Source organism: Sus scrofa, chromosome 15 (genome assembly GCF_000003025.6).
Source record: "Sus scrofa isolate TJ Tabasco breed Duroc chromosome 15, Sscrofa11.1, whole genome shotgun sequence".
Classification (NCBI taxonomy): Eukaryota; Metazoa; Chordata; class Mammalia; order Artiodactyla; family Suidae; genus Sus; species Sus scrofa.
The window spans coordinates 66,095,038-66,116,885 of NC_010457.5; the positions used below are offsets into that span (position 1 = coordinate 66,095,038).

Consider the following 21,848-nt stretch of genomic DNA (forward strand, 5'->3'; position numbering starts at 1 on the left):
TGGGAGGTATGTTGTGAAGCAGGGCAGTCTTAGCAGAGTGTCTCTGTAGGAGGGGCTGTGGCTTCAGAGCTTCTCCCCTGCCCGCCTCTTGGGGTCCTGGCCCATGTGAACGGTGGATCGAGTCTCTGGGCTGAACTTCATGAGGGCAGTGGGAGAGTCTTTGACATACAAACATATTATAGACTCATAATATCCTCCCTTTGCAGTGGCAGCACTATCTGCGACTTCTCCTCCTAACTCCCGTTCCTGCAGCTGGGGCCTTCCTCCCCTACCCGCCTTCCTTCTGCTCGCCACCAGGGCCTGAAGGATGTGCCTCTTTAGGGCCTGGGCGCGTGTAGCTGTGCCAGCAGAATTCAACCTCAGCCTGCCCCTGCCATCCACCAACCCTGACCAGGCTGTCCCTACTCAGCTACATCTTGGTCCTAAAAGCCCTGTTTCCTGTGGTGTCACTTGTAACAGGAAGTGTTACAGTCCCTATTCCCACAGCTTGAGGTCTGAGTTAGGATCAGATGCTTAGGGGTTTGATTCGGAAATGCACAGCACTCAGGGAGAGCAAATGAGGAAAAAACATTACTTTCTTTTTCACCTTAAGAATATGTGCCCCCAAATGAAACAACCACAACATAAAAACCGGACCAGTCACACCCAGACCCAGAACTGTTTCTGTAACTTAGATGTCGGGATGACCTGGGATCCTAAGTAATTACATTTCTGCAGGAAAAGCATTCTCAGTCCTGAGCACTGGACTTGTAAGTGAAAGTTTATAACACAATCACAGCTTATTAACAAGGTTCTCATTAGTGACTAATTACCATTAATAACCAATAATCTCAATAACAGAGTATTCCTCCAAAGCCCTCAGCATAGTTCCTGATGTGTAGTAACCTTCAGTAAATATAAGCTGCTGCTATTACCACCACCAGTATTTTTGGATGAAAAGAGTCATATTTAATATGTGAATGGTCCATTTAAATGCACATGCAATGAAGGCTGTGACTGATTCCAAATAGATGGAGAGATTCATAGTAATACTCCTGATAGAATACTTGGAAATGCTGAGAGTAAGGTGTGACGGTGCCAGTCTGAAATCAACTTCCAACACTTTGGTTAGAGACATAAAGCTAACAATGCTGAACCAGTATCAGTGAGATTAAATGCAGTGTCTCTGAAGTTTGTTCATTTGCTTATTCATTGAGCAAGTAAACATTTACTGAGCACTGAGCATGGACCGAGTGCTGTACTATTCAGAGAAGGAAGGGATCAGCTCGAGGAGGCTTTGGCATAGGGAGAATTTTTAAATAGGGAGGCGAGCAGTGGATGAAAGTCCAGGCTGGAGCTGCAGGAGCAACAGTTTTAGAAATTGTGACATGATGCCCTACGGTCATGGTCACATGAAAGCATGAAATTGTTTTGTCTTTACTTCTAAACCTTAAAGAACATTGTAAAAATAAATAAAACAAAACCCTTTCAGATCCTTTGATCCTAGATAACACACTCTGTTGGAGCTACTTCACCAGCCTGCTGATAAAGTGTGTTTCACTGGGGTCTGCTGATAAAGCAGCTTAATCCAGGCGCCCGGGTCTTAAATACATTCTGACCCTCTCATTTAGGTCTTGCAGTTAAGGGCCTCGGCTGGTGGGGGTCCAAATAGAGATCAGAGGACATGGCTTCTCTTCTCATGGACACAAGCCAGCAGTGGGTCTGTGGTGACCGTGCCTGCAAGGGGCTCACAAGTGGCTCAGTGTCTTTGACTTAGAACTGGCTGTAGATTTGTAGAGTGAATACTGCTCCTTTCCTTCATCATATTACTCCTCTTTTGTCAAGATGTTTTCCCATCCTGGTTTTCCTAGGAGAGGCTAACTTTTAATTCTGCAGTCAAGCACCCCTTCCCATGCTTGTTGTTTCCCCTGTACTGGTTCCATAGAGGTTTCCACTCTAAGCTGCTCAAGGATAAAGTCAAGTCAGCCTCTCTGGATGGTCTTGAACAGATGTTATAAGGTTTAATTCTGAGGATCCAATTTCTGCTTGACTTTATACAGATTTTTTAAAATTTATTTGCTTGTATAGATTTTTCTCCTGTATTTTTTCTGCATTAACCATTGTGCTACCCTACCCCCTCCCTCCATGCACAATGTTGTTAATTTGGGGAAAATATTTAAAGGTTCAAAGCAATTTAATGAGATAGGAATTCTTTTGTAAGCTATTTGTCTTTGTTAAAAGAGAGGATATGTCATTTCCAAATTACATAGATTTACTGTTAGCTCTCAGATACTTTAAGACAGCTTTTTAATTATCTTCTTATCAGAGGTTTTTTTCCCTCCCCTTGTAGAATGATTTAGCAGTTTATTTCCCCTGAGAAGCAACATTCTTCTAATTTACCAAAATACATTGTATGAAGCATACTTTGATAAAAATCTGTGCAGAGCAGAAAACTTTCCATTGATCACGGGAAGGGCAGTGTGTGTGTGTGTGGTGTGTGTGTGTGTGTGTGTGTGTGTTAACTCTCAACAGCTCCGGCTATTCCTGGCCTCCTTCAAAATATTTTGGTCTCTCATTTCAGCCACAATTACAAGTTCATCCGAAAATGATGACCGGAGTGGCTCCAGTTTGGAATGGAATAAGGACGGAAGCCTAAGGTTAGGGGTACAAAAGGGAGTGCTGCATGATCGCAGGGCAGATAATTGCTCCCCAGTGGCAGAAGAGGAGCTCCCCGGGCCAGCGGAGAGCGTGCTGCCCAAAGCCGAAGCCTCAGTTGGAGATGGTCCGGTCCCTTATTCTCAGAGCTCCAGCTCGCTAATAATGCCACGGCCCAACTCAGTTGCAGGTAAGGCCACTCCTCTCCCTGGAAAGGTGATCTCATGGGGGTGGTGAGGTGTCTCCAGCTCACTCCCTGCATTTGGAAATCTAGTCCAGACACCAGGCAGCCTTATGATCTTGACCATGGGTCAGGCACTTACCCTTTGTAGGCCTCAGTTTACCCATCTGTAAAAAAGCTAAGCTGCACTTTGTGGTCTTGAAGTGATCCTTCTCCTCTGGAATTCCTTCACTCTAATATTTAGACTGTATGGCTCTTTGTGTTTGAGAGAGAAAAGTACCCTTGTACTTATTTTTGTTATTATCAGCCTGAGTAAATCCAGGATTTATTATTACAGCTTGGTAAATGGAAATTGTTTAGAATGAGTTTGTTAATATCAGCTCAAAGGATTTCTAAGCCAACTTTCAAACTTATTTTTTTATAATTGAGGCCCATCCTACAGATGAGAGGTCTGATTTCCGTAGCATTCAGTTATAAGGGAGCTCACAGTTAAAACACATCAGCAGTTGAAAGGAGAGCTATCAATCAGGGAAACGAAAATAGGCAAGACAGATGCACCTTAGCAAGAAAGGGGCAGCAGGAACTGAGAAAGGAGTGCAAAAGTGGTGGCTGGTGCTGGTTGACTGGTCCGTGGGTGGTCATGAGGCAAGGAGAGCAGTTTGCAGTGGGTAGGGAAGGGAATTCTGCATCCAAGCTGTTGCACCTGCTTTAAGGTCCTGAGTTTCTAAATGCAGTGACTTTGGATTGAATTTATAAAAGGAACTCATTTCCATCATTCTTTGTTATCAGTGCAGTGCTTAAAATTTCTCTTCTGCTAGCACGTGGACCCTGGATCTCTCTTCCTACATCAAAGGATTTCTCTGTGATTTTATACTGCTCCTTTGAGATGTGCCAGGCCACTCTGGTTGTTGTTGGGTGTGTTTTATAGTGAAACACTGAAGCAGCTGATAAATAAATGGCCCTAATGGAAAAGTTCTGAGACACAACTCTTAATTCACTTTCAAAGGAAGTCAAATGGCCTTGTTCCAGAAGAGGGATTTGGCATGTCTGCCGGTGGGAAGTATTGAGAGCTTTATGCGCATTGAGTGATGGTTCTTCCAATGGCTTTTGTGACCTCCCACCACAAATTCCTCTATCTGTGGCATAATATGTTAGACCTAAAGCATTTTAGACCATTTTTACCTGGATATGATGAGTGATTCATTTGTATTATCCTGGGATGTCATAGCTTTATTGACATCAGCAAAATAGCAAACTTGTATTCAGTTTAATGAAGCTATTTTAAAATTAGGAAACACATTAATAAATTAATGTAACAGTGTTAAAAGGATCCCATTTTGGGTTATGTTTTCTGCTTGATGTTCTTTTATATGGTCTCCTGCCACGTGAAATGACAGTGGGTGTGAGCTGAGCATTTCCAGGAGACCGAAGTGATTATAGAGCAGGGCTTTCTGATTTCTGCTGTGCTCATTCATTAGCATCTTCAGATGCACTTGAACTAGACCTCCTGCGGAATTGGGAAGGTTTTACCTCTGGGGTGGAGCCATGACTGCCTAGCCTAATGGGCTTGCTGATTTCTCCTGTGTTTCGTATTTTATAAACTAAAAGCATATTTTGGAAGAAAATAGTCAAGTGCCTTATATCCTAGTATCTACTAACAAGCTGGAGGTCTAGTAGATTCTTCATTGCCTACCCTCTTGCCCCTAAAGCTGAACCTCAGATAGGAGAGAATGGTAGGATTCTTCTAGTATTGAAGAGATTAAAAGACTGGATTATAGGCCCCGTATGCAGCACTGTCTAGAGATTAGAAAGCAGGCTCCTATAAACAGGCAACACTTGGCATTCAGAAGATTAAAGTAACAAGGGATGGACAATATACTAAAATCTCCCAGAAGCGTTTGCATGTCAGGAGCCCTGTAAACACAGAGAAATTGCCATTTGGTAGGAAAGGTGTTTTGGTACCTGAGAGCAGAGTAAGGATCAGCAAGTGGAGGAAGGGTGGTGGCAGCTTCTGCAAGAGACATGGTTCCCCTGAGGGTTGAGAAGATGGAAACAAGTTCCTAAGACTGTGTACTTATTCCTATCCCTGAGCATGTTACAGAGAACTGGAGTTGTCTCTTAACTGTTAGCTGTCTCGTACAGTGAAATTTTTTTTTTTTTTTTTTTTTTTTTTTGTCCAAGATGATACAAATAAGTTGGCTAGGTTTGGTAATTGTTTTGTCATACAGAGATTTTCTTTGCAGAAGCATTTGTTGAAGTGCAATTAGAAAGCTGCAATCAGATTATTACCATATGTGCCACATCAAAATGTATGACATGGACACCTTATTCCTTTATTAAAAAGCAGAATGAGAAGCCTTTAAAATGATGTCTTGGATAATCCAGAAGTTAGATAATCTGGCATTACTGTTTTGGACTACCTCTTTTTTTTTTTTTGTCTTTGAAATTCTTTCTTTTTTACTTTTTAGGGCTGCACCAGCGGCATGTGGAGGTTCCCAGGCTAGGGGTCCAGTCAGAGCTACAGCCGCCTAGCCTACACCACAGGCACAGCAACATCAGATCAGAGCTGCTGCGTCTGTGACCTACACCACAGCTCACGGCAATGCCGGATCCTTAACCCGCTGAGTGAGGCCAAGGATCAAACCCTCAACCTCGTGATATTCCTAGTTAGATTCGTTTCTGCTGCTCTACAACAGGAACTCCTGAAATACTTTCTAAGTGAATCACAGAACACTGTTTAGTTTCCAGGAAACCAACAAACAAAATTGCCAGCCAGTTTTCCTGGAACTTTTAACTGGTAATTGCCCTGGACTTAATGGCATTTACCTTTGATAGGTTAGTCCGTGGTGTTTGAACACGTTTCCCTTTGCTCAGCTTAGAAAAGTCTCTCTGCTGCTTCTCATCCGCGTACTCCTCAAAAACTCTCTTTCCTGCAGCATTTTAAAATATGCTTCTCACCCAGATGCTACACAATGTGTGTGTGCAATGTATATAGTTAAATTAATTGTAGAAGTATTAGCATTAGGTTTATTGAAGCATAAACTTACTGCTTTACCTCTCATTTTTTTCTGGGCCCTAATAATGGTTAGGCTTTTATTGTTAAATACCAGAAGTGGCCTGTCATGTCCAAGAATCTGTAGGCGGTGTGGGAGAAGACAGCATGTGGGCCTCATCACCTGCTCTGCTGGGTGGGGGTCACCTGGGTGCAGCGCTAGGCAGTTGCAGCACCACTGCTGCTCCCCTTTGGTCACTCTCAGTGGCTGTGCAACACCTTAGAAAGCACAGAGGGAGCCAGCAGCTAGTGGCTTGCTGCCCTGCTGAGCAGCAGTCTGGTCCATTTCAGCACAGCTTACTCATGTTTAAAGTTGTCAGAGCTGGGAAGTCACTACGGCCTCTCTGTTGCATACATACCTCAGAGCTGAAGCTGTGAAGACTGACATTCTGAAAACTGGCACTTGAAACCTCACCATCTCTCCTACCTCAATGTCAAACTAGGGCTTTTTTGCAATCCTTTCTTTGGAATACTTTGCTTCTGTCACAAAACTATGAGTTGAATGTTATGTTTTAAGGGGTCAGGGTAGGGAGGCAAACGTGCTGTCCAGGGCCAAAGTGGTGGGTCAGACATCTGTGGCTGTCCAGCTCTGAACTAGACTGGCTTATGGGTTCTAAGTGGAGCTACCCTTTCTACCTTGACCTCCAACATGGGGGTGTGTTCAGCACAGTGAAGGGTGCTGAGGAGAGAGGCATTTGCAGAGGCCTGAGTCCGAGTACCAGGTCCCAGGCAGAAGCCTAGAAATAGGTTCCATGCTATATTATCTTAGGGAGCCAGGGTGATGGGTGTGGCCCTGTGGCCCTCTGGAAGTTTCACATGCCCTGGTTGTATAAGACCAGGAGAGAAGCTAGAAGTTGCCATTGGATTCCCATATAGTAAGCCCGTTGAAAGTCCTACATAAGGAGTTAGCTGAATCTTTGGTTGTGGATTATTGATGTAAATGTGTACAGGAGGTGGAAACAGGCTGTGGCTGTGCACCAAAGGGATACAGAAGCATCAGTGAATGCTATTGTGATGTTTCCCTGTGGTTGGGAAAGCTGAGTAGGGCACATGGTTGTCTGCCCTTTGGAGACTCCAACAGGATGGGACACATCATCACAGACCAGGCCATGGAGCTACTCAGCTCCATGAAATAGCAAGCATGGAGCTTATTGAATGAAGGAGTGAGAGGAGGTGGTGCTGACAGTGAGAAAGAAAAGGATGAAGGCCTTAGGAGGGGAAGTAGGAAGGGATCAGATGGGGCAGAAGATGCTGGCTGGTGGTGGGCTGTTGCATCAGAGCCGTTGGGGGTAGCCAGAGACAGATGGCCCAACTCGACCTTTTTCCCTTGAAATTGGGTTGCACTAATGACTTCATAGTCCTTAGAAGCCTTAACCCTGGGAATACGACTCCTTTTCCCCTGTCATTTGCCCTCAAATGATGTCTGTTTTTTATTATCCTGGGAGATAATCATAAGTCCAGATTGGCAGTAATTTATGATGGGTTGCTTCACCCAGTCTCATTGTGATGTAGGATATATATGTAAGTAAGGAAGAGTCTTTTGTCTCTCTCTCTTTTTTTTAGAGCCGCACCCACAGCATATGGAGGTTCCCAGGCTAGGGGTTGAATCAGAGCTACAACTGCCGGCCTACCCCACAGCCACAGCAACACCAGATCCGAGCCACATCTGCAACCTACGCTACAGTGCACAGCAACACTGGATCCTTAACGCACTGAATGGGGTCAGGGATCAAACCTGCATCCTCATGGATACTAGTTGGGTTCGTTACTGCTGAGCCACCATGGGAACTCCCTTGTTTGTTTGTTTTTTTAATTAAAGTAAAATTTATTTACAGTGTTGCGTCAGTTTCTGCTGTACAGCATAGTGACCCAGTCATCATATATATACATTGTTTTTCTCATACTATCGTCCGTCATATTCTATCCCAAGATATTTGTTATAGTTTCCTGTGCTGTACAGTAAGACCTCATTGCTTATCCATTCTAAATTGTTATTTTTAGAGGCAAAAACACGTACTGTATATTTGCTTTAAAGATTTGCTAAGAATTAACAAGATTATTTTGTACAGATTTTTATCATCAAACTTATGTATGCTCGAATAGGCCCTGAATGCTTTTTAATAGGTAGATATGAGTCTTACTGATTTGATCACAGGTAAATGTGATTACTTATTTTTAGAATTTTAAAAAATACATACATAGACATACTATATTAAGATATGCAATCTAGGAGTTCCCATCATGGCTCAGCAGAAACAAATCTAACTAGTATCCATGAGGATGCAGATTCCATCCCTGGCCTTGCTCAGTGGATGAAGGATCGGGTGTTGCCGTGAGCTGTGGTATAGATCAAAGATGTGGCTCAGATCCTGTGTTGCTGTGGCTGTGGTGTAGGCCAGCAGCTACAGCTCCAATATGACCCTGAGCCCGGGAACCTCTGTATGCCATGGGTGTAGCCCTGAAAAAAAAAAGACCAAAAGAAAAAATATACAATCTATAATATATACATAAAAATTGAAGCTTAGGAGTACGTTTCTGATAAAACCCACATGGCCACTTTTATTGCTGAGAGATGACTTGTAGTGTTCTGAGTACCAAGGAATTGTCTCTGTGGAATCTGCTCTCTTAGTTAACAAGGTTAGAGTCTCTTCAAAGCCACAGAGAAGACAAGTTACCATACTGTATGTTTGTAGTAAGTACTGAAACTTTACTGATTGTTAGGTTTCTTCATAAAAGTTTTTGGCAAGGTCTGTCTCTTTCCAGGACTAATGGAGACTTCTGGCCACCATAAAAACATGGCTTTGGCTTGAGAATGAGAAACATTTAGTTTTACCCACTTTTCAATTAACAACACTGCCTGGATAAGCAATGAGATCCTGCTGTATAGCACTGGGAACTATATCTAGTCACTTATGATGGAGCATGATGGAGCATAATGTGAGAAAAAGAATGTATATATGCATGCATGACTGGGTCACTTTGCTGTGCAGTAGAAAATTGACAGAACACTGTAACCTGGCTGTAATGGAAAAAATAAAAATCATTTAAAAATAATAATTAAAAGTTAAAAAAAATCACTGCCAGCAAAATTAACAAGAGCTGGAAAACAAAACCAAAATCACTCTGAAGTGTATTTGGGTGAAAGCCTGAAATGAATTACTTAATAATTTATAGTTTATAGTAGTTTGGGTGTGATATGAAACTCAACTTCGAAGAGACTAAACTTCGGTTTAATATTACAGCAACCAGCTCAACCAAGTTGGAAGATCTGAGTTATTTAGATGGACAGAGAAATGCTCCCCTTCGAACGTCAATTAGGTTACCGTGGCACAATACGGCAGGAGGTAGGGCACCGGAAGCTAAAGGTATGTATCTTTGCATCTGCTGGGATGATGGCTTTGATGATCTCATTCACTAATCACCGAAAGTCTGAGAACCAGCACTCAAGCCAGCTCTTTTAAAAACTGGATATACTATGTGTGCGTGTGCGCTTGTGTGTGTGTGAGAGAGAGAGAGAGAGAGAAATTTAACTGTAAGGTGTGCTAGGAGGCCATCCATAACAGTTTGGGGGTTTCTTCCTTCTAATATGTGATGAACTTGCTTCTAGAGCCGAGCCAAAAAAATCATTTCTGAAGTATGTTATTTTGCAGTGAGGATAGTTTAACACTCATTGGGTTTTTTTGGTCACCCACAAAGAATCAGCTTTGTTACAGTTCCTTGGGCTGTGTGGGCCACCTCCTGCTTCTGGTGCGAAGATGGGTAGCCAACAGTCCCCATAAGGGACAAAATACCACCACACCCAGATGAGATAAGTGCAGGGACTCTGCCCCCAGGGCGAATGCATTTCCATTTTACTTCTCTAGTAGTGGAAGAAACAGGTCTTAACTACCATTTCAGATAAACTGCTGAGACATGGTTTGGTCCCTTCATTGCTTTCTCTAATCCTCTGTGTATCTATCTATCTGCTTTGAGTCATGATAGTAACTTAGAAGCCTGAAAGGACTAGGAAGTCATTTTAATAGGACTCTCTGTAAGACCAGTGGAGTATGATAAATGAGGTATAAGGAAGTATTACTAGACCCAAACTGGAAATACTTGCAGATCCCTTGTGTTTGTAAAACCAAAGGCTGTGCTAAGTATAGCACATAAGCAGTGATAAGCTGAGTTTTTAGGGTATAAAATTATGACATTCTTCTAAAATAAATTTTTTTTTTTTTCCTAAGCACGATTTGCTCCTTATAAGCCACAGGACATTTTGTTGAAACCCCTGTTGTTTGAAGTACCAAGCGTAACCACAGACTCTGTGTTTGTGGGAAGGGATTGGCTGTTTCACCAGATAGAAGAAAACTTGAGGAACACAGAACTGACAGAAAACAGAGGAGCAGTGGTTGTTGGAAACGTGGGCTTTGGGAAGACAGCGATCATTTCTAAGTTGGTGGCACTTAGCTGCCACGGAAGCCGCATGAGGCAAATTGCTTCCAACAGCCCTGGTTCATCACCAAAAAGTATGTCTGTGTTTAACTGCTTGTCTAGTTTATTATGTTAATATAAGCTAGATGGAGGAAATGGCTGTTGGATGGACATAAATTTCCCATTTGCCTCAAGTTGGTCCAGCTGCTGTATCAGGTTTGCGATCATATGCTGGAGAGCTGTTTATCCCTCATAGTCTCTCCAGCTCTAACCCAGGGTGAGCCCTGGAATTGTCCAGCTGTAAGACCTGCCTCCCTCTTTATATGGGCAGTAGGGCCTGATCAAGTGCTCTGGGGAATTTGGGGCCCTGAAACCAAGGGGCGGGAGTGTTAGACTTCTGGCAGAACAAGGCAGAAGCAGTCTGTGCAGAATTCTCTACCCTGTTCACAGCCTGTCTTCTGTGCCAATTTACCAAAAGTATAAAAATGAACCTAAAATGGGAAGGAGCCAAATATTTGACTGTCCACATCTTATTTTATATGTAAATAAACCTATTAAAAGAAAGTGTCTTTAAAAGCTGAACAGGAGCAGGTGAACCATGAAAGGTTTTGTTTTTGTTTTTGTTTTTGTTTTTTGGGTTTTTTTAAATGAAAAAAAAAAAAAAGTAATAAAGGAAAGCAGCAAGAGCAGTTCTCCCGGGAGGGCAGCTGGGTGATGGGAGATGGGCTAAGAGGAAGCCTTCTATCCCCATTTGAGCCTTTGCATTTGGTACCACGGTCACTCATTACCTATTAAAATACTCTTGGGTCCCACCAAGACAAATGTTTAATATCCACCCCTGTCCTTGCTGTAAATAATGAAACTGGTCTCTTTGCTGCAGCTTCAGATGCCTCCCAGGATCTTCCTTTCACTCCATTGCTTTCACCAAGTGCTTCTACAAGTGGTACCAATGCGGCTAAATCGCCCCCTGGGTCTGGTTCTGATACTCCTGAGAACCAGAGACCAAGAGAAGATGCAGTGAAATACCTGGCTTCTAAGGTAATTTGCTCTTCTCTGTGGGGGAGAGATTTTGCCAGTTTGATTTTTGAGAAATGAATTGAAAATGAAATCTTAAAACAGAGACAAGTGTGGCTGAACACAAAAGTATGACTTTTGATAAAATTGTGATAGGACATCCCAAGTAAAAGAGGTATTAGTGAAAACTAGTATCTTAGGACACTGTCAGTGGACTTTTATTCATCTTAAATAATGAATTGGGACTTCCTGTTGTGGCTCAGTGGTAACAAACCCGACTGGGATACATGAGGATGAAGGTTCCATCCCTAGCCTCATTCAGTGAGTTAAGGATCCAGAGTTGCCGTGAGCTTCTGTGTAGGTCACAGATGCAGCTGGGATCTGGTGTTGCTGTGGCTGTGATGTAGGCCGGCAGCTGTAGCTCTGATTTGACCACTAGCCTGGGAACTTCCATAAGCCATGGGTACAGCCCTAAAAAGACAGAAAAAATTTTAAAAAAAGAATTGAAAGAGTTCCTCAAAGCAGCCAGAGGTATTGTTGCACTCACCACAAATCCATCCTTCTAATCATGTACTCTCCTTTGTTTAATATGAAGGCAGGAGACTGGAAGCCTTTACCATGACCCAGGCCACTACCTCCACCTATGCTCTGTTACTCATAGCCCTGGTTACAGGTGTCTTTCTGTCAGAGATTTCCTGCAGTGTTGTAGGAGACTTGGCTGACTTTCTCTTCCTAGGTGCATGGTTAGTCAAGGTCCTTCTGAGATTTTCTGTCTGCTCAACCTCCAGCACAGGTTCATGAACTGCCCTCCTGCATTAAAGCGGTTTCATCGCTTACTCCTAGAGAGTCCCCAGAGATGGACAGCAGTGAGAGGCATCTAGGGAGCAAAGCCCTTGGGGTGAGGTTGTACAGGAGAACTGAAATGGATGCTTCTCTGCCCCAGACCCCTGCTCCTCACTTCTGCTGCCTGGACGAAGCCATTCCTCACCCAGCCTGGGCAGCCCTGGTGCCCTGACCACTGATTTGAGGCAGTCTTCTGCTTAGGAGTGGGTGGTCTGAGATGAGGGATATAGTGCAGACTTCAGAGCCTACCCTGTCATGGTGATTTTTTTCAAACCGCTCTGTGACCCACCATAAGAAATACATGTTACACTGAAGAACCGGTGCTCACACACACATCTTCACATACACAACTAAAGCAAAAGCACGATAAGACTACGCTTATTCTTACATCCTGTAAAGTTCACTTTATTAAATTTTTTAAAGAAAGCTCTTATGGCTCCAGTTTTTTTTTTCCAGACCCAGCTGTTGAGTTGCCAGACTTCTTTTGTCAAACATTGTGCCAGGTGGACTGTGGTAGTGGCTCATTGGTGGTTTGTACATGCTCACGGTCCTTTATGTTGATGCCAATCTCTGTTTGCATGAGAGGGGAAGAACAGTCAGCTTTCCTCTGAGTGGTGATGATAAATTTGATCTAAGACAGAAGTCACTTAGCAGTTCCAAATTAGACACATCTAATCTTGCCACTGGCTACAGAGTCTGCAGATCTGGAATCAGATCTGAGATCTTCCACTGACTCTCACCCTGGCAAGGTGTTTAACTTGTGTATCTGCTGCCCTCAGCTCTGAACCCAAGCCCAGTGGCTCTTGTCCTACTTGTGCAGGGGATGTAGGACTAAGTGGAAAACTATAACGCACTTTATAAGACTGTGTTTTAACCTTTTTCACCTTCCTTATTTTGTCCTTATTGTACCCTCTTCATCCTCATTTGGGAAAGTATCCAGTTTTTCATTTTATCTGCAGTGTACCCTCCACTCTCAAGACAGTGCTGCATCTAGCACTTTCCTGGGGGTCTTTCTAACAAATAACCTGCTGCCACTTCAAACCCATCCCAACGAAGAGAACTCTCCTCATCCTCTCAGTGCCTGAGCAGGACCTTCCACCCTCCCATGTGTCCCTTCAAGTGAGAGGCAGGAATTTGGTCGTGTCTCATTTTGCCCCTTCAAGCAGTGTTGCTGTTGAACTTCTCTGTGGTGTCACTGGAGGAGAAGGGAGGAGGCCCAGGGCTTGAGCCAGGCTGCCTCGCCATCCTGCCAGGGAGAGAAAGCAGCTGTGACTTGACTGCCTGGCTTTCATAGGCACTGAGTTTTATCTGCTTTCTGGGAGCTGCAAATGAGTTTCCCAAGGAGATGCTGATGTTTGGGAAAACAGAAATGTGGTGAACATGAGCCTTGTGGATGGCGAGAACCTCTGGGTTGCTCAGAATTGTTTTAAGCCAGGGTAGGCTTTAAGTTTTATGAATGACTCCTGTTAATATATATTCAATACATAGTAAGTTGTGCTGATTTTAGTATCAGTCAAGGGGGAATTTGTGGCTGCAACTAAATGTGTGCATAGAACTCAGCAAATGTCAAAAGTTCCTTCAGTGGTGAAGGAATAAGGGCATGAATTAAGCTGCAGGATGACTCAGTCTTGGGGAATAGAAGCAACATATCTTCTTCTCTTGGGGACGGGAGAATTGCATCCATGTTGGAGCGTGTGGAAGGAGCCAGATGAAGAGGGTGAACGTGTTGACGGCTCCGCTTCCCTGCAGGTCGTGGCCTACCACTACTGCCAGGCCGACAACACCTACACGTGCCTGGTGCCTGAGTTCGTGCACAGCATCGCAGCTCTGCTCTGCCGCTCCCATCAGCTGGCTGCCTACCGGGACCTGCTGGTAAAGGAGCCCCAGCTCCAGAGCATGCTGAGCCTCAGGTCCTGTGTGCAGGACCCAGTGGCCGCCTTCAAGAGGGGTGTGCTGGAACCACTCACAAGCTTGAGAAACGGTACCTCCCTGTCCCCAGGACTGTCCTCCAAAGGGGGTGGGGGTGTGAGGGGCCCTGGGGTGGGAGTGAGGTGGATGAGTGTCTCCTCTTTCTGACCATCTCCCCACCCTCTGAATGAAAATCTCTATTTACAATTAAGCCCAGGATTAAACATTTCCAAAGTAGCTAATTTGTAACCATGGGTTATTTAGGTGACTTGCTCTCTAGGAACTGCTGCCTGCATAGTTTGCACTCTGAAGTAGCGGGGGAGTAAGTTGATTTTTGGGGGGAACTTGCCAGCATGCTTTTCCAGGGGCCTCTGCTCGGTTGAGTTGAACATGAAGCCGTTTCTAGACGTGTTCCTTTGATTTTTGTTTTGTTTTGTTTTGCCCTTGAAAGTTCTCCAGGGTAGAGGCATTACTAGTATTATGGGGCCATTGGTTTTCCATCCTCCCACCCTGTGCTCCTCACCTTTTGAGCTAGTTTCCCCGCCTCCATAGCACTCTGGGCCAGAAGAGGCCAAAGAGAGGGGCCTAAAACAGATCCATCTTCCCTGCTCCTCATCCCTAGGCAGAGGTTGGCACTAATGAATAGAAAACTAGATTCAGGGAGTTCTCATCGTGGCACAGTGGTAGTAAATCCGACTGGGAACCATGAGGTTGCAGCTTCGATCCCTGGCCTCACTCAGGGGGTTAAAGATCCAGTGTTGCCGTGAGCTGTGGTGTAGGTCACACATGCGGCTTGGATAGTATGTTGCTGTGGCTGCGGTGTAGGCTGGCGGCTGTAGCTCTGATTGGACCCCTAGCCTGGGATCCTCCATATGTCATGGATGTAGCCCTAAAAGCAAAAAAAAAAAAAAAAAGAAAGAAAGAAAAGAAAACTAGATTCAGGCTTGGAAGAGAATGTAAAGCAGAGTTCTCACCTTCATTAGCAGTGTGCCTTGGATGGGAGGCTTTGCCCTTTGAGGGTCAGCTTTCCTTCCCCGAATCCATCAAGTGGGCTCTGTTGGGAGGAGGGGAACCTAGAGTCTTTGGCAGGTTTCTTCTCCATACGTGTCAGTTGTCTTTGCTGTAGCTCACTACAGTGATGGGAGTATTTGAAGAGCTGTGTCATATACATGGGTGAGAGTCTGCTAATGTGTATAATGCAGTATGTTTCTGAAAACTGTTTTGTGAGAATTGCTTTTCTTTTGGCGCTGTGCTCTGGTTTTCATTACAAAGTTAATAGAAAATCTGCTTCTGTGAAAACCATTTCTTCTGCCATATGTAAAGCATTTTAGTTTTCCCTAACACTTTAAATTGCACATTAAAATACACTGGGTGGTGCTATCTTATAGAAATGTGTAATTTCTTAATTTTAAAAAAATTATTTTATCCTTTAGAGCAGAAAATTCCTGAAGAAGAATACATTATTTTGATAGATGGCTTAAATGAAGCTGAGTTTCATAAACCTGATTATGGAGATACCCTTTCTTCATTTATCAGCAAGATTATTTCTAAATTCCCTGCCTGGTTGAAGTTGATTGTGACTGTAAGAGCAAATTTTCAGGTAAGAAAAAAAAGAATTCTCTAAGACCCCAAACCCCAATTTTGCAGTTTTTACAATTACATTTTTAGATTAATGCTAACAGCTTAAAGTGTTGTCAGCCATTTAGCTGCTGAATTGAAAACTACATCAGAACCTTAAAATATTAGCCCACAGAGCCCTCAGCAGGCAAAACTCTGACTTTTTTTTACCCCCAAGGTGCATTTATGAAGATGTCAGGTAAGTTTCTATTATCATTAAACTGTACCTATTCTTCTAAAATGAAAGTGCCCAGGAGTTCCGATTGTGGCTCAGCGAGTTAAGGACCCTGTATAGTCTCTGTGAGAATGTGGGTTCAATCTCTGGCCTCACTCAGTGGCTTAAGGATCTGGCATTGCTGCAAGTTGCAGCACAGTTCACAGATGTGGCTCAGATAGGTATTGCTGTGGCTGTGGTGTAGGCCTTTGGTGTACACGTCCAGTTCGAGCCCAGCCCAGTAACTTCCATATGCTGCAGGTGCAGCCACTGAAAAAAAAAAAAAAAAAAAAAATGAAGTGTCTTCCTCCGGTTCACTGTGTGAGGTACCTGGCTAACAGGTCTGATAGGGTCTAAAGTTAGTCCTGCTGGTAGTTATTTGTATGGATTTGCTGTGGGACTGTCTTTTTTTTTTTTTTTTAGTAATGGTTTTTATTTTTTCCATTATAGCTGGTTTATGGCATTCTGTCAATTTTCTACTAACGGCAAGGTGACCCAGTTATACATACATGTATACATTCTTTTTTCTCACATTATCATGCTCCATCATAAGTGACTAAACATAGTTCCCAGTGCTACACAGCAGGATCTCATTGCTAATCCATTCCAAAGGCAATAGTCTGCATCTATTTACCCCAAATTCCCAATCCATCCAACGTTGTCTTTTTGATGAAGGAGAGAGATTTTTAAGGCCTATTTTGAAAGGAAGTATCATTTTTCATAAAACTTAAACATGAGGTAACACAAGATGAAAAGTGTCTTAATTCTCATCTGTCCCCTCATTTGAACCCTAAAGTTATATCTTAACCATTCACTCCTTCCCTCTACCCCTATCCATTTTTAGTAAAGATATGAGACATGAGAATCTGATTTTTGCCCTTTTAGGATGATAGTTACTTAAAAATAGCATTTAGGTTCTTTCCTCATTTAAAGTAGAAGGAGACCTCATTTAAACTTGGTGTTTGTTTTTTGGAGCGTACACTTTTCAGTCATTTTTCACACAGTGCAGGAGTTCCGTGTTTTGCATGCTAGCTGTGTAAGTTTTCGGAGGCTTGGTTAGCATCCGTGTAAAATGAGGTAATTGCCCTCAGCTTGCCTCCTACAAATATCACATTCAATGAGGACTTGTACTGAGCTACTTCAGAAATGATAGTGGGAGGTTTAAAAAAATGTGACAAAACTTAACCTCTGCTGTTAGGTATCAGGACAGTGCTTATCTGCGCGATGGTAAGGGGACGTGGAGCTTCTGGGAGCTGGTATGGTTCTGTGTCTACCTCCTGGTCCCACAGGTATATGTGGTGACTTTGTGAAAATGAATGACACCATGCAGTTAGAATTTGTGCATCTCTGTATGTCGTATTTCAATTTAAAAGTTTACTAAGGGAGTTCCCATTGTGGCTCAGCAGTCATGAACCCAACTAGTATCCATGAGGATGCGAGTTCGATCCCTGGCCTCATTCAGTGGGTGAAGGATCTGATGTTGCCATGAGCTGTGGTGTAGGTCACAGACTCAGCTCAGATTTGTCATTGCTGTGGCTGTGGTGTAGGCAGCTGCAGCTCTGATTCAACCCCCAAGCCTAGGAACTTCCATATGCCACGGGTGTGGCCCTAAAAAGACAAAAATAAATAAATATTTACTAAAAACCAGCAAATAAAAAAGTTGGGCTATATGGAAGTCCAGCAGCTTTGTTTACCACAGCCTGTCACCAGAGTACAGGCTGGGGGCAATTTCGGATATCCTGGTTTGGTTATGTAGCCAGTGGGTATCTGATCTCAGTGTCTGGCCATGGGCTTAGATGTACAGTGTTGCATTGTGTCTGTCCTTATTATGTAACCAGTTACACAGTGTGAGGATTATGGATATCAGGTCACCTGGGGGTCTCGATGCCCCTTTGCTGGTGCAGCCAGGTCGCCGCCGAGTGCTCGAGGCTCTGCCATTTCGCTTGGCTCTGTGTCCTGGATAAGGGCCTCGGGAAAGCCTTTTCTGATTTGATCTTACATCAGGCATTGCTTTCACGTAAGCTTTTTATCTTCCATTTATCCTATTACGTGTTTTAATACAAAACAATGAGCCCCTGTAATCCATGAAAATCCTCCTTGAAAGAGAACTAGTCGATCTGGTTTGCAATGCAGCTGACATAAAAGAAGCCTCTGTGGAGTGACACTGTGGGTCTCGTTCTTCTGCAGGAAATTGTCAGTGAGCTGCCATTCGTCAAGCTGTCCTTAGATGACTTTCCAGACAACAAGGACATCCACAGCGACCTGCACGCCTACGTGCAGCACAGGGTACACAGCAGCCAGGACATCCTCAGCAACATCTCCCTGAACGGCAAGGCCGATGCTGCCCTCATTGGGAAAGTAAGCAGCCACCTGGTGCTGCGGAGCCTGGGCTCCTACCTGTACCTCAAGCTCACCTTGGACCTCTTCCAGAGGGGGCACCTGGTCATCAAGAGCGCCAGCTACAAGGTGGTGCCTGTGTCACTGTCTGAACTCTACCTGCTTCAATGCAACATGAAGTTCATGACCCAGTCCGCCTTTGAGAGAGCGCTTCCGATTTTGAACGTGGCCCTCGCGTCCCTCCACCCCATGACAGATGAGCAGATCTTCCAGGCAATTAATGCCGGCCACATCCAAGGGGAGCAGGGCTGGGAGGACTTCCAGCAGAGGATGGATGCCCTCTCCTGTTTCCTCATCAAGAGGCGAGACAAAACTCGCATGTTCTGTCACCCATCCTTCAGGGAGTGGCTTGTTTGGAGAGCAGATGGCGAAAACACAGCCTTCCTGTGTGAGCCCAGGTATGACAGGCCTCTTCTAGCAGCTCTGTGCAGGGAGTCTGATATGCGCTCAGGAAAGGGATTTCAAACGCAATCCGTGCTATTTCACAGAAGGGCAACACAGCATGAATAATTCAGGAGGGGTGATGGAAAAGTCTCCCTCCCACTAAACCAAAGCTCCCTTCCTTAATGTCTGGACTTTTAGGACTCCTCAGTACATTTGGATAAAAGAGAAACTGGGCAGTACCTGGGTGTCTTTGGCGTCCTCTTCTAGACCTTGTGCCCTGGCACAGGGGTCACCTGTGTGAATGTGTGATAGCTGCTGCAGGGACCAGCCAGCTCCTCTAGAGCCCGTTCCCAGCCCACTTCTTCCCTGGGGATCTGTGGACTGTCCTGCATCCTCAGCACTGCCACTCCTTGCCTGCTCTTGAGCTTGTGGCATCTTGTCCCAGGTATCTGATGTGCTCCCCTCTGGCCCTCAGACACAGTGATCACATCTGGCCACCTCATTTCGTATTTGTGTTCTGCACAGTGTAACAGACTGGGATTTGGGGGTCTGGAGGATGCCCCATTTATGAAATGGCGAAGGGGCAGCTGTATCCAGACAGTCAAAAGTTTCAAGAGACTTTGCCGCAAGGCTGGGCCAGAGTTCAGGTTCCCTCACTGCCTGATGAGGGGGCAGGTGGGAAGCCTGCCCACCCTGTGGTGTGGTGCTAGTCAGGATGAGAGACAGGGAATTTGAGATGCTGATGCTCTCAGAAAAGGGTGTGTTCATGTCCAAGACCTGTGCCTGGCCCTGACCTTGGCCAGCATCCTTGCTGTCTTGAATGATTTCTGCCTTCTGTGAGTCAGAATGGCTCCTTACCTTTTATAGCAGGTCTGACAAGCTACTCATTTCTTCCCTTTTGTCTGGACTGGGCATTTGATCAGATGCTGGGGCCTAGAGATGAAATGAATAAGCGCTTGTGAGCCCCATAATCCCTTCCTCCCATGGATATTGACTTAATGCCGACCCCCTGGGTTTAATTGCTCTTTCAGGTCGTGGTCGGGTGTTTTCCTAGGCGACACTGAGCTAAAAGTTTATCGTCTTTTGAACCTGCTTTGGGGAAAAAACCTGTAACTCCAGGTTATTTAGCCAGACAGTAATATCTAGGTGAAATGTGTACTGTGACTTATTTGGCCAAATCAGATGATTTTCTAGGAAAACGCAGGTGTTTTCTAGGAAGGCAGTGAGGTAGAGACCAGCCTTGCTGACATGAGGTAGATGGCTGGCTTGGCCTGAAGGCAGTGGGAGAGGAGATGCTATAGATGACGTGGAGGTGATATGGGCCAGGTTGAACTCTGGGACCAGCCCATGGATGGCATCCAGGAGTGCCTGGAGCACTGGAAGGTAATAGAGAGTAGTTTCCATGGGAACACAGGAGGCTCTCACCTGAGAGGGAAAATCAGACTTGAGTTCTGGGAGGTAGTGTCTGCAAAGGAGCATGGCGTATGTGCTCTAGACCCTTACAACATGTTAGATGGACACTCACGCAGTGTGGGCTTAAATATCATGTCTTCCCCTGGAGGATAAAAAGCAATCTCTTGGTTTTCATATGCCCCGATTTCCTTGTCCCTAACATGGTTTATTTATCATTGATTTGAGAAACAGGCAAGCATCATACTTTTAATCCTCTGGATCAGCAACTGTTAGAAAACGCATTTAGAAGAATTCTTTTCTACAATGTTTATCTTTTCCTCAGCAAAACAGACCTCAGAGTTATCAGGGTTATAGAAATGAAAATATTTCACCTAGCACAGAAGTCACTGTTCTTGGAGTAAACAACCCTTTGCATCTTTTCCAAACAGATTAGTTCAGACAGAGGCATGGAGTCCACAGGAGATAGAATGAGACCTACAGGGGAAGGAAAATGGGTAGGATGGCTCCTTCATGAGAAGATTAGTGGGGGGAATTAATTGGTGGCATCAGTTGAATGTCTTATCATGTCTCCAGACAGCAAACCCACTCATACAGCTGACCTGTCTTATTCCTATAAGGAGCTTCTACTCTTTCTCTTCTCACCCCTGCAAGGACCTGTGTTCATTCAGTCCTAGAATGTCTGGTTTTCTGATTGTGAATGGTTGCTGCACATGACCTGGTATTCTTTTCCCTTCCATTGTAAGGCCTTGTCCTTTGGCCCAGGTCTGCACAATGGTGATTGTACTGAATGTCACATCCATTGATGCTTCTGCTCTCCCTGTCCATTTGCACATCTGTCCTTCCATCCATCCCTCCAAGAAATACGTTTTGAATACTCACTGCGTCTTGGGCATTTGCTAGGTATTGTGACTCTAGGTCTGACTTAGGCAACCCTTAGTCTCATTGAATTTACATTTTGGTGATAGACATAAATCAACAAATGGGTGAGAGAATGATGGACAGTGAACAGGGAGTGGTTGGCTCCACAGGTAAAGACCTCCCCTGTCCTAGGACTTCACTCTGAGTCACTCCAGAGAGTGGGGAATCCTGAGAAAGCCCTTAAAGCTACTTGAAGAATAAATGGCATTGACCATCTTCTGTGGAGAGGCAGTTTTCCACCCATTTTGTAGGGCGATGCTAAAACACCAGGAGAACAGTTCAGGGGTGTGTGTGGCAGTGTTCCCCCGAGGGCCTGCGACTAGGTTGACCGGGATCTCTGGTTACCAACCTTTGTGTTTCTTGTCCTAGGAATGGGCACGCTCTCCTGGCCTTCATGTTCTCTCGACAGGAGGGCAAGCTGAACCGCCAGCAGACCATGGAGCTCGGCCACCACATCCTGAAGGCACACATTTTCAAGGTGAGACCCACGGCACTGGAAGAAGGGTTCCATTGAGGTTTTGGTCCTGAAGGCGCCTTTATCAACCTGCAGAGCCCTCCACGTGAGCCCCAATCCGAACACCACCCTCTACTTCCTCCTGAAAGGAAACCATTGTTCTCATTTACAGTCACTCAAGTTGCATCTAAATGCTGTGATTATATTTTACCCCCCGCCCCACCAAATCTCTTCTTTTCACTTAAAGCTTCCTTTGCATTCATTCCTGTTTATCTCCTTATTATTTAGTTGATGAAGAACCCAAGTTATGTGACCTGTGTAGTTTCGCATGAGCTGGATTTCCTGATTCTGTCCATATTTCTCATGATGTAGGTTAACATGGCCCTCTTTTCTCTGGATTTCCTGTTAT

General features: G+C 44.5%; 1 protein-coding gene across 11 annotated transcripts in view; it reads left to right on the forward strand.

Annotated features, from left to right (window-relative positions):
- Nucleotides 1-21,848, forward strand: part of TANC1 (tetratricopeptide repeat, ankyrin repeat and coiled-coil containing 1) — a 245,833-nt gene that overhangs the window by 174,870 nt on the left and 49,115 nt on the right. For 10 of the 11 annotated variants that reach the window (XM_021074763.1, XM_021074760.1, XM_021074762.1 and 7 more), the window contains 8 exons: nt 2,561-2,824; nt 9,110-9,232; nt 10,091-10,372; nt 11,158-11,315; nt 13,884-14,115; nt 15,476-15,642; nt 18,061-18,668; nt 21,355-21,463. In XM_021074763.1, coding sequence (XP_020930422.1) covers nt 2,561-2,824; nt 9,110-9,232; nt 10,091-10,372; nt 11,158-11,315; nt 13,884-14,115; nt 15,476-15,642; nt 18,061-18,668; nt 21,355-21,463 — 1,943 coding nt within the window. The remainder of the gene's footprint in view (nt 1-2,560; nt 2,825-9,109; nt 9,233-10,090; nt 10,373-11,157; nt 11,316-13,883; nt 14,116-15,475; nt 15,643-18,060; nt 18,669-21,354; nt 21,464-21,848) is intronic. The other variant, XM_021074767.1, reaches the window with a different exon arrangement.